At 37.0% G+C, this 11,596-nt stretch overlaps 1 protein-coding gene across 1 annotated transcript; it reads right to left on the bottom strand.

Annotated features, from left to right (window-relative positions):
- Positions 1-8,272: 8,272 nt before the first annotated feature.
- LOC133066627 (olfactory receptor 8B3) lies at positions 8,273-9,223 on the bottom strand. Its single transcript, XM_061157896.1, has one exon. The coding sequence runs from the start codon at positions 9,215-9,217 to the stop codon at positions 8,273-8,275; it is 945 nt and encodes a 314-aa protein (XP_061013879.1). The 5' UTR covers positions 9,218-9,223.
- Between the last annotated feature and the right edge of the window lie 2,373 nt (positions 9,224-11,596).

The raw sequence follows: 11,596 nt of genomic DNA, 5'->3' as shown, positions 1-11,596 counted from the left end.
ACAAGAAAAAAGAGCTGTTATTAATATATGCTATACATTCAAGGAAAAATTTTCATGTTAAGGAAAGACAAAAAAAATGCTGATTTCTACGATCTGAAAAATACAATCTATGAAATGGAAAAATGTTCCAAATCCCAAAAAAATACATAATCCCAAAATAATCATGAGAGAAACACTAGAAATCCCAATTGAGGGATATTCTACAAAATGTTGCTGTTGTTATTTAGTCGCTCAGTCTTGTCTTGACTCTTTAGTGACCCCGTGGACTGTAGCTCGCCAGACTTCTCTGTCCATGGGATTTTCCAGGCAAGAATACTGGAGTGGGTTGCCATTTCCTTCTCCAGGGGATCTTCCTGACCTAGAGATGGAACCTACATCTCCTGCCCATGTCTCCTGCATTGCAGGCAAGTTCTTTTACTGCTGAGCCACCAGGGAAGTCCATTCTACAAAATACCTAATACTCTTCAAAAAACTGTCAAACTCATCCAAAATACAGGAGGTCTGAGCAAACGTGACAGCCAAGAGGAATCCAAGGAGACATAATTAATCAATGCACTGCAGTATTCTGAATGGGATCTTAGGATGGAAAAAGAACATTAGATAAAAACTAAGAAAATTGGGATAAAGTATGGACTTTAATAATAATGTGTCACTACTGGTTCATTAACTGATGAATGTATCACACTGCTAAGCCATTAGGGAAGCCTGATGTAAGACAGCAGGAGGAACCAGACTCTGCACTACATTAACGATTTTTCTGCAAATTTAAAACTATTCCAAAATTTTTAAAAAATGTGTGTAAAAATAAACGTGTTGAATGCAGTTAACATCACATCAGAAGAAATGATGAGCTGATGGGTAAACTTAAAGAAGAGCAATAGAAACTACCCAAAGTGAAATCCAGAGAGAAAAAAAGAACAACAAAAATATCAACACAATTTTATGGGACTGGCATTCCATAGAGTATATTTGGAAAGTGTGGAATGGTAAACCTTGTCCCATCCCAAGGAATCTCTCTGCATGTGGAATAAACTCAGTGGCCTTAGCCAGCTTATCTGATGGTTTTATTAGCTAGCTTGTCTCTCATTTAATTGAACCAAGTCAAGCCTTAGAAATGCAGTTCATTAGCCTGTCCTAATGGATACAGATTGGATTGTTCTCTCTTTAAGAGCTTAAAGCCTTCCAGAGCATCTGGTCACATTCTAAAGCACCCTAGGCATCTCTGAACCAGTGGATTTTCTGTTTTCTTCCTCATTTAAAGAAACACTGCCCATGTATTGCTCAATATATATTTAAGGCAATGAAGCCACAGAAAGAACAGGGATACACGTTATCATTGCTTTCAAAATGGTGTTGCTTCTCTAAGTTGAAATGACCAGGGTTGTCTATGTAAATATCTACATACGTAGAGACGTATAAATATAGGTGCAATACTGATGCAGATTTGCAGGGTTCAAAAAGCAGTTTTCATTGACTGGGATGGACTTTGTATCCTGTATCATATTGAATAAATCATGAATATTTCTTAAAAAAAAAAAATATCAACACAGCATCAATGAGTCCTAAGACATCAAGCAACCTCATATGTATGCAATTGGAGTTTCAGACCACAGGGAGGAGGAGTGGGAGAAAATTACTTGAAGACGTTAACAACTGAAGACATTCACCTAAAGTATACAGTGAATACCCCCTAACCACCTAATCTAATTTGAGAACAAAGTTGACTAAATAAGCTATTTAACAATTGTCATTTCTGGTATTGTTGGGCTAGGTTATTGGATCTGCCACCTACTCAAAACCAGCTAAAAATACTGAAAAAAATATTCTATTTTATGACTGGCTTTTGATCACATAAATTTTGTATTATTTATTAATTGTAAATGCATGTTTTAGGAACTATTTAGGGTCATATTTGATGGTAAAATCAGAAAAGTCGGTATATTCATTATATGCTATAGTAACGTAAATTAATCAAAAAACCAAAAACATCTCTTATATGATTTTTTATTAAATAAGAAACCCAAATAAAATATATTCATAATTCTAAATAAAAATCTGTACTTGCGTTCAGAATATAATTTTTTTGTATCAGGCTTTGTACTTGAAATAGTCATTTGCAATTCTTGACCAGTAATTTTTAATTTCTTTTATAAACATCTATGAGAAACTTTATATGTGTAAAAGACAGAGTTTAAATCATTCTTATCACCATTGAAAACTTTGCTGTCAAAATCATATTTAAATAATGAGTTATTTTCTTTTTGCTTACAAAACAAATTTAGAACTAATTTCATTTTTTCATTTCCAATATTTCAAAATAACAAGTCTAATTTTCAGAAGGCTATGCATTCTTAGAGCAATCACACTGCATCTAGTTTGCTGCTGCTGCTGCTGCTAAGTCGCTTCAGTTGTGTCCGACTCTGTGCGACCCCATAGACGGCAGCCCACCAGGCTCCGCCATCCCTGGGATTCTCCAGGCAAGAACACTGGAGTGGGCTGCCATTTCCTTACATGCCATTAAAAGGACAAATTGGCTAGAGATAGATGGAAGTATATGACATGGGAGACAGAGACTGGGGCACCTACTTGGAGACGGAATCCCAAGCATCAGGATTCCCTGCCCAGCCTCCCACCACCATAAGCTGAGCACCACAAGTCTGAGCACCTGAAACAAACACCCCCAGCAGCTCTGTGGAACTCCTGACCACAGTTGGCACTGCCCCCTTTGTGTGTGACTGTCCTAGCTGGTGACCAGGTGGTGGAGTACCTCTTTGGTTGAGCTGTTGAAATAGAGGAGAGAATGCCTCACTTGGCTAACCATGCTTGTCGCTGACCAGAGTATGGTATATGCCATCACATCAGACACACTCTATTGTTACCCTTCTGAGAGCATCTATCTAGCATATACTTTAGGCTCTGTTTATCTAGGGATTCCACATGAATAAAACAAACTTTTTTTTTTCCCCAAAAAAATAGTATGCATGAAGCACATACAGAAGGACAATAAAGTCATCTATGACATTACCTGTATCTTCAAGCAATTCATCAATTTACAGACATGATACTTCCAAATATCCTAAATGCTTAATATATTGAAATAATTTTTGCATCAAATTCTATGGTTATAATTATTTCTAAAACACTACATTTAAAGCCTTAGCATTTTAGTTTTATATGAATTGTGATTTTAATATTTTTAAATGATCATTTTGGACAGGTTGATCTACAGAATATAAAGTCATCCTGCAAAATAAGCCTGCTGATTCACAGACCGGGCCAGGCATTTGCTGACTCATACTTCCAGCAGCGTGTTCTGGGTACTTGGATATCACATTCAGACTCCAACATGTGTCATTCCTGCAACTATATTTTGCCTAGATAAACCAACGTACTCCCCAAAAGTGTGTGAAACTGGTAAGCCACAAATATACATGGCCTTTTATTTGGTTGGACAGGGCCAGCCACTCATGGAGGTGTGTCTCTCCCGCCATGTTCTATTTGCTTGGTTCTACTACAACCTCAGCTAATCTCTCCCATGCAGTGAAAATAGGACTACCAGAATACTTAGATTTAATCTTACCAATTCAGCAGCTACAAAGACAAAAGCCTGTTTAAACAATTTTGGCAAAAAGACTATAGCCAAATAACTCTTCCTGACTAATCACTGTCATCAAGGTTAGACTGGATATGCTTTGTGAGAGGGTCAAGTCAGTCCAACACAATCACATAAAATGTGTTCCCTGTATCAAATTCCAGTCAAAAAAAAATAGCATACTACATACTTCCTACAGAGGACATTTTTTAAAAAGAGAACTGGATCTATAGACACAGAGTATAGTAAGCAGCAGGGGAAAATATAAAGACTAATATCCTATTAAAAAATAGCTACTACTTCCAGGACTGATGGAACAAAAAGAAAGACTAAGAAGCATTACCAAATTCTAGAATCTCAGAGGAGAAGCTCTACAGGATTGCTGCTTGGATTAATGGAGGGTTTGAAGATGCCCCACAGCTGGTGCCTGGACCTCTGAAATAGAGACTCCAACAAGAGGCTGCAAGGTCTAACATGGAGGGAGACCCTGAAGAAGACCTGACAAGTGCTTGAACCACTCAAGGGTAAAAGTCTGGACAATGACGTAAGGGAGCATAGTACAGCTGGTAAGGGACTGTTGAACAGCTATCTAGCATACGTAAGGGGTGCACCAAGTTAAGCATATTTCCATGTGCTTATTGGCCATTTACACATTCCTTTAGAATGCGTCTTTCAAAATCATTTGAAAATATATGATATGGTCTTTTTATCACTGAGATAAACTTTAATTAAGTTGTTACATATCCTAGATATAATAACTTTATCACATATACGTATTGCAAATATTCTTCCAATCTGTGGCCTGCCTCTAAATATTTTTTGATACATAGATGCTCTAATTTAAACGAAACTCATTTTATTTTTTTTTTCTTTTAGGTTTAGTGTTTTCCAGAATATGTCTAAGAAATCTGTGCCTATATTAACATATTTTCTATGCTTTCTTCTAGAAGCTTCATGACAGTTTTATGTATATAGTTTTGATCCATTTAAAACTAATTTTGTGTATGATGTGAGGTAGAAATCAAAGTTTACTTTTCCTCATGATTAATTAGCATTTTCAGCATCAATTGCTTAGATTTTTCTTTACCTCCAGATTAACGTAGTTGCTTGGTTAAAAATCAATAAACTATGTAAGTAGGGATCTGTTTCTAAATATTCTGTTGTGTTCCATGGATTTATTTGTCTATATTTATAACAAAACCAATCTGTTTTGATTACCATATCCTAAGACTAAGTTTTAAAATCAGTTAGTGTTATGTTATTTTGAGTTCTCCAAGAAACAGATGCTAAGAAATGATTAGACTTCCAAGACATTTACTGTGGTAAGTGCCTATGAAAGATAAAATAGGAAGGAGTGGGTGTCAGTGAAAAAGCTTTCAGACCAGGATGAAAGTGTGACACCTACGAAAGGAGAGAGAGAAGGAAGAATTTGGTAGAAAAACCTCAGATTACAGTGTAGTTCAAAAAGAAAAATCTCAAATAGTATGATAAGTCCCTAAGCAAACACTGCCTATCAGAAAAGATCTATGTTACAAAGATAATGGCCAGCTCTGTTATGACCAAGCTAAGTCAATGGTTGAGGACATCTTAGAGGAAACATGGACTCTGCCTAAACAGTATGTTGGATCCAAGGGAATATCAGTTACAGTCAGTGATGCTCCCCACAAATGGTTCTACTGAAAAGGGGTGAGCAGCACCTATCCATGGCTGCCACATTTCACTTCCCAAAAGAAATTATACCCCAAAGTTCTTTCTGATTTCTTATTATTGTAATTTATTATTATATTCTATTATTATTTATAGCAATAAATTCATTATTGTTATCCAAACAAGATAATCCAATTAACAAGAATTTTGTGACCTACCACTACGTATGATACTCTAAATATATGAATGGGAAAACATTGTAGAAAAAAACTATAGGGAGCAACATCTAGGTAAATGTATTTATCATCTCATTGGTGAAACAATGTTTAAGTAATTTCAGAAAATGTTAATATGGTTTATTGTATTAATACACACCTTTGATGATACTTCAGTGGATAAGTGAGACATGGCTAGAATGTTTCTCCTAACACTATGTGTAGTATTTTCCTAATGTGATGATGAAATTTACAGTAAAACCATATGCCTTTTTCAAAATATTTTGTGTCAAGTAGATAGTAATAAATACAAATTTGATAACAAATTGCCCATCATACTTATTGGGATCCTGAGATACACATGTATTATTCCTCTAATCACCCTCTCTTAATGCTACGTTTGGAAATCAGTGGTAGAATTATATGTATCCTCTTGAGTACTAAATGTATTTGCCTGATAGAGATTCTCAGAAGCAGGTGGCAGATGAAACAGATTTTTGTCATTTTAAAAGAGAACAAGAAAAGCAAGATCAAAGGAAGTGTTACAAAAAATAGAACAAAATGACAACATCATGTGGATCTGTTTCTTCATTAATCTGTTTCTACATTAATTTGCAATGAAGACATTTCTTTAAATCCCTCTGACTATCAGTTCAGCCACTTAGACATGTCCAACTCTTTGTGACCCCATGGACTGCAGCACACCAGGCTTCCCTGTCCATCACCAACTCCTGGGCTTGCTCAAACTCATGTCCATTGAGTCGGTGATGCCATCCAACCATCTCATCCTCTGTTGTCCCCTTCTCCTCCTGCCTTCAATCTTGCCCAGCATTAGGGTCTTTTCTAATGAGTCAGTCCTTCACATCAGTTGGCCTAAGTATTGGAGTTTCAGCTTCAGCATCAGTCCTTCCAATGAATATTCAGGACTGATTTCCTTTAGGATTCACTGGTTTGAATTGCTTGCAGTCCAAGGAACTCAAGAGTCTTCTACAACACCACAGTTCAAAAGCAAAAATTCTTTGGCGCTCAGCTTTCTTTATACTCCAACTCTCACATCCACACATGAGTATGAGAAAAACCATAGCTTTGACAAGATGGACCTTTGTCAGCAAAGTAATGTCTGCTTTTTAATATACTGTCTAGGTTGGTCATAGCTTTTCTTCCAAGGAGCAAGTATCTTTTAATTTCATGGCTTCAGTCACCATCTGCAGTGATTTGGGACCCCAAGAAAATAGTCTGTCACTGTTTCCATTGTTTCCCCATCTATTTGTCAAGAAGTGACGGAACCCAAAGCCATGATCTTATTTTTTTGAATGTTGAGTTTTAAGCCAGCTTTTTCACTCACCTTTTTCACTTTTGTCAAGAGGTTCTTTAGTTCCTCTTCGTTTTCTGTCATAAAGGTGGTGTCAATTACATATTTGACGTTATTGGTATTTCTCCCAGCAATCTTGATTCCAGCTTGTGCTTCATGCAGCCTGGCATTAAGCATGATGTACTCTGCACAGAAGTTAAATAAGCAGGGTAACAATATACAGCCTTGACATACTCCTTTCCCAATTTGGAACCAGTCCATTGTTCCATGTCCAGTTCTAACTATTGCTTCTTGACCTGCAGACAGATTTCTCAGGAGGCAGGTCAGGTGGTCTGGTATTTCCATCTTTTGAAGAATTTTCCACAGTTTGTTGTGATCGACATAGTCAATGGTTTGGGGATAGTCAATGAAACAGAGGTAAATGCTTTTCTGGAACTCTCTTACTTTTTCCGTGATCCAACGGATGTTGGCAATTTGATCTCTGGTTCTAAATCCTTTTCTAAATCCAGCTTGAATATCTGGGAGTTCTCAGTTCATGTACTGTTGAAGCCCAGCTTGGAGAATTTTGAGCATTACTTTACTAGCGTGTGAGATGAGTGCAATAGTGCGGTAGTTTGAACATTCTTTGGCATTGCTTTTCTTTGGGATTGAAATGAAAACTGACCTTTTCCAGTCCTGTGGCCACTGCTGAGTTTTCCAAATTTTCTGACATATTAAGTGCAGCAGTTTTAATAGCATCATCTTTTAGGATTTAAAATAGCTCAGCTGGAATTCCAACACCTCCACTAGCTTTGTTTGTAGTGATGCTTCCTAAGGCCCACTTGACTTCTCATTCCATGATGTCTGGTTCTAGGTGAGTGATTACACCATTGTGGTTATCTGGGTCATGAATATCTTTTTTGTATAGTTTTTCTGTGTATTCTTTCCACTTCTTCTTAATATCTTCTGCTTCTGTTAGATCCATACCATTTCTGTTCTTTATTGAGCCCATCTTTGTATGAAATGTTCCCTTGGTATCTCTAATTTTCTTGAAGAGATCGCTAGTCTTTCCCACTCTATTGTTTTCCTCTATTTCTTTGCACTGATCACTGAGGAAGGCCTTCTGACTATACCAGTAACAATATTGTTTCATAAGAGAATTATTCTGTAGTGTTTGGCACTTTTGTGTCTAGATCAGCAAACTCTAATTTTATCTTTATGTATTTAATAAACACCACACTTGTTCAATTTGGAATAGCCCAAAAGTTAAAGGTAGTTTTAAAAAAATCAATTCATATTTTCCTATTATAAAGATCCCATTAGTTGTTTACTAAAACTGTTACAAGTTACAAGAGATATGTAGGAAAAATGAGACAAGAAGAGCTACAAGAGAAATGATAACACAAGTCTATTATACCACACATAATATAATCCATAGAAGTAATGAAATTTTGAACAAATCTCATCATGATAGATAATAAAAATTAAGTAAAAAATTGAATGTCTTTACATTATTGCTGTTACTAATTAGACCATGTTTCTCCTCTGGATTTCAAATACAGATCTCCTCAGTGCAATTTTGACATCCTTATTTCTCAAACTGTAAATCAAAGGATTGAGCATGGGCACCACATTAGTATAGAAGACAGAAGAAATTTTTCCCTGCTCCATAGATCCAGGAGAAGAATATTTAAGGTACATGAATGCCGCTGAACCAAAAAAAAGAGAAAGAGCAATCATGTGGGAGCTACAGGTACTGAAGGCTTTTGATCTTCCTTGAGAAGATTTGATATGAAGAATACTAGTGAGGATGAAGATGTAAGAAATCAGGATGGTGAAACTGGGTACTGTGATGTTAATACCCACGACAAGGAGAACTACCACCTCATTGACATAGGTGCTGGTACAAGAGAGTTGGAGGAGTGGGAGGATGTCACACAAGTAATGGTTGATGACATTAACATTGCAGAAGGTTAGTCTAAGCATGCACCCTGTGTGGGCAGACGCTCCAGCAAACCCCATCACATATGCAGCCAAAGAGAACACCAGACAGACCTGATGGGACATGGAGACCTTATACAGCAAGGGATTACAGATGGCCACATAGCGATCATAGGCCATTGAGGTCAACATGTAGCACTCAGAGATAACAAAAAAGAGAAAGAAAAACAGCTGAGTCATGCACCCCACATAAGAGATGGTATTCTCCCTGAATACAAAGTTCATCAGCATCTTGGGGGTGAAAACAGAAGAGTAACAGAGATCAGTGAAGGACAGGTTGAAGAGGAAATAGTACATGGGGGTGTGGAGGTGAGAGTTTAGACCAATAAGAAGGATCAAGCCCAGGTTGCCCACCACGGTGACAACATAGATCATTAGAAACAGGTAAAAGAGGGGTTGCTGGAGCTCTGGACGGTCTGTTAATCCAGCAAGAATGAATTCGGTCACTAAGGAGTCATTTCTAGCCAGCATTCTCAACTTCAGAAATCTGTGAGAACAGAAGAAAATTTCATTAGTAGGGAACACAGCTCTGTCCTTTACAAACTCGCTTTTATATGAGCTTTATTTATGAAAAAGAATCTCAGTCTGGCAGAAATCATGTAAACACTTCTTTGCCTTATAGTGTCTTGAAGGCACACACTTCTCAACATATAAATCACTGTCTTTTGAATGAACTGCATATGACAAACCACTGTACTCTATCTTCACTAGAAAATAGAGGGATACACTAGCTGAGGAACAAGCTTACTTGCTGATGGGCTTTAGGAGCGGGAAGGTATGCCCAGTTCTCTCCATATCCATCTGATTTACCACTTCCTATTTTCAACTCATGTTTCCATCATCCTACTACATACTGCAGGTTCCTTCAAGAAGGGATTCCTACAGGGAAGAGACCATATAGTATCCTGCAACCAGGAAGTCTCTTATAGTCTCTAAAGTTTCAGATGCTTCAAGAATTCAGGAAGTCAATAATTGATAACAGATATTGAGGTGAACCTTGATGTCTTAAATTTTATACTTAACCATACATTTCAGGGTTTCCACACACTGCCCTCCTCTGTTCTATCCTAGTTGCACAGAGAATGAATAAAGGAATGTGGATGTGCTTTCCTAGGTTTTGTAGGATGACAAGAATGAGAAATAGAATTCATTTGAGTGCTGATTAAGTTAGTGGTTAAGTTTGTGAAAACATTTCAAGCTGTATACTTATTAGCAAAAGATACCTTGTTATAATTCAGTGCAAAGGATAACTGCTTGACACATTTTGTTATAACTAAATCAGGCTACTGTGACTATTACATAGATAGGAGAAAGGAAGGTAATGAGTTAGTTTTGCAATGTACGAATAAACTGAGCATCTCTACACTCAATCTCTGCCTGTACTTATACTGGTTGTATTAAAGATGAAAGAATGACCTTTAACTCTAGCTTAGCACCTTGCCATAAACTTTCTTGTAATGTTGACTTCATGTAATATAAACTTAGAGGGAGTGTTTTTGTTTCCTGTATCACCTAAATAAGAGTTCTTAACATTTTCACAGAAAACACATGGTTAAATGAATCTCTAAGGTCCTCATCAAGACTAAGCCCAAGAATGTCAACTTATTGTGTGTATTATGTGTATTTCCTATGTGTATAACTGTTGTTGTTCAGTCACCAAGTCATGTCTGACTTTTTGGGTATAGTGCATCTCAATAAAAAATTTTTTAGAAAAAAAACCCAAATCTCTTCTGATATTGCTATGTTCTGGATTCGTCACTTGGAATTGCTATAGTTCCCTTGCTACCAGAATGAAGATAATGCCAACACAGAGGGTATGCTGAGAACAATATAGGCAGTAGAGTCAGAGGTCTTGACTTTGGACTTTTCAGTTATTCAATATAAATACTTTCCTCATTTTTGGCAACAGAGGAATTTAACAGAGGAAATACAGAAACTTGGTTAACTCACTCTCCATCCATTGAAAGAACTCAGTGCTGACCCTTTATGCATGTTTCACCTCCACTGTCCTGGAACAAGAACTGACCTAGGGGATATCAAAGCCAAGCAGATGTACCCACAGAATCTTCTTCCTTCACAGGCAAAGAATCATAGCATAAATCTCACAGTCTCAATGTTCCAAGAGTCAGTCTATGATTTAGATCAAACTTGTAGCTATAAATTTACCAAGAGATTGTGAAAGGAAACCAGAGGCAGACATCCGAACCACCAGGTCATAGAGCACATAGCATTTGCATAAGGTTTATAATTCTTTTGAATCTGATTAGAAATGCAGGTACAGGTGCCCCCAAGGACCTTCCCATCATGATAAACTCTGCAGGGAAGAAATCAGTATGTATGTTTACACTCTATCTGTGACAGTAAATGTTAATTTCCCATCACAGATTATACATTCCCCAGAGCATAAAAGAAATGATTCTCTGCCCTCCCTTATAAAGATGCAAATAATTAATGTCATTGAAAATTCACTAATTATAATTCTAGGTAACATTAGTTTTAAGAATTTTAGTTCATAAAGATATACAAACATTTAAGGAAAGATTACTTACTATGGCCCTTTACAAACTCCCTGGTGGCTCAGCTGGTAAAGAATCTGCCCGCAATGTGGGAGACCTGGGTTCGATCCCCAGGTTGGGAAGATCCCCTGGAGAAGGGAAGGGCTACCCACTCCAGAATTCTGGCCTGGATAAGTCCACAGGCTGTAGAGTCCATGGAGTCGGAAAGAGTCAGACACGACTGAGCCACTAATAATTGAGTCTCTTTAAATAATCAGTTTATGAAAATTTTATAGACATAAACCAAAGGATTTTTTAATTGATTTCAGAGGTTATTGTTTAATAAAACACTATT

This window comes from Dama dama, chromosome 2, assembly GCF_033118175.1.
Source record: "Dama dama isolate Ldn47 chromosome 2, ASM3311817v1, whole genome shotgun sequence".
NCBI lineage: Eukaryota > Metazoa > Chordata > Mammalia > Artiodactyla > Cervidae > Dama > Dama dama.
This window is presented reverse-complemented; position numbering and strand designations above follow the sequence as displayed.

What these genes read in the sequence shown, in the direction of transcription:
- LOC133066627 (XM_061157896.1), bottom strand. Translation starts at nt 9,217, where the DNA reads ATGCTGGCTAGAAATGACTCCTTAGTGACCGAATTCATTCTTGCTGGA.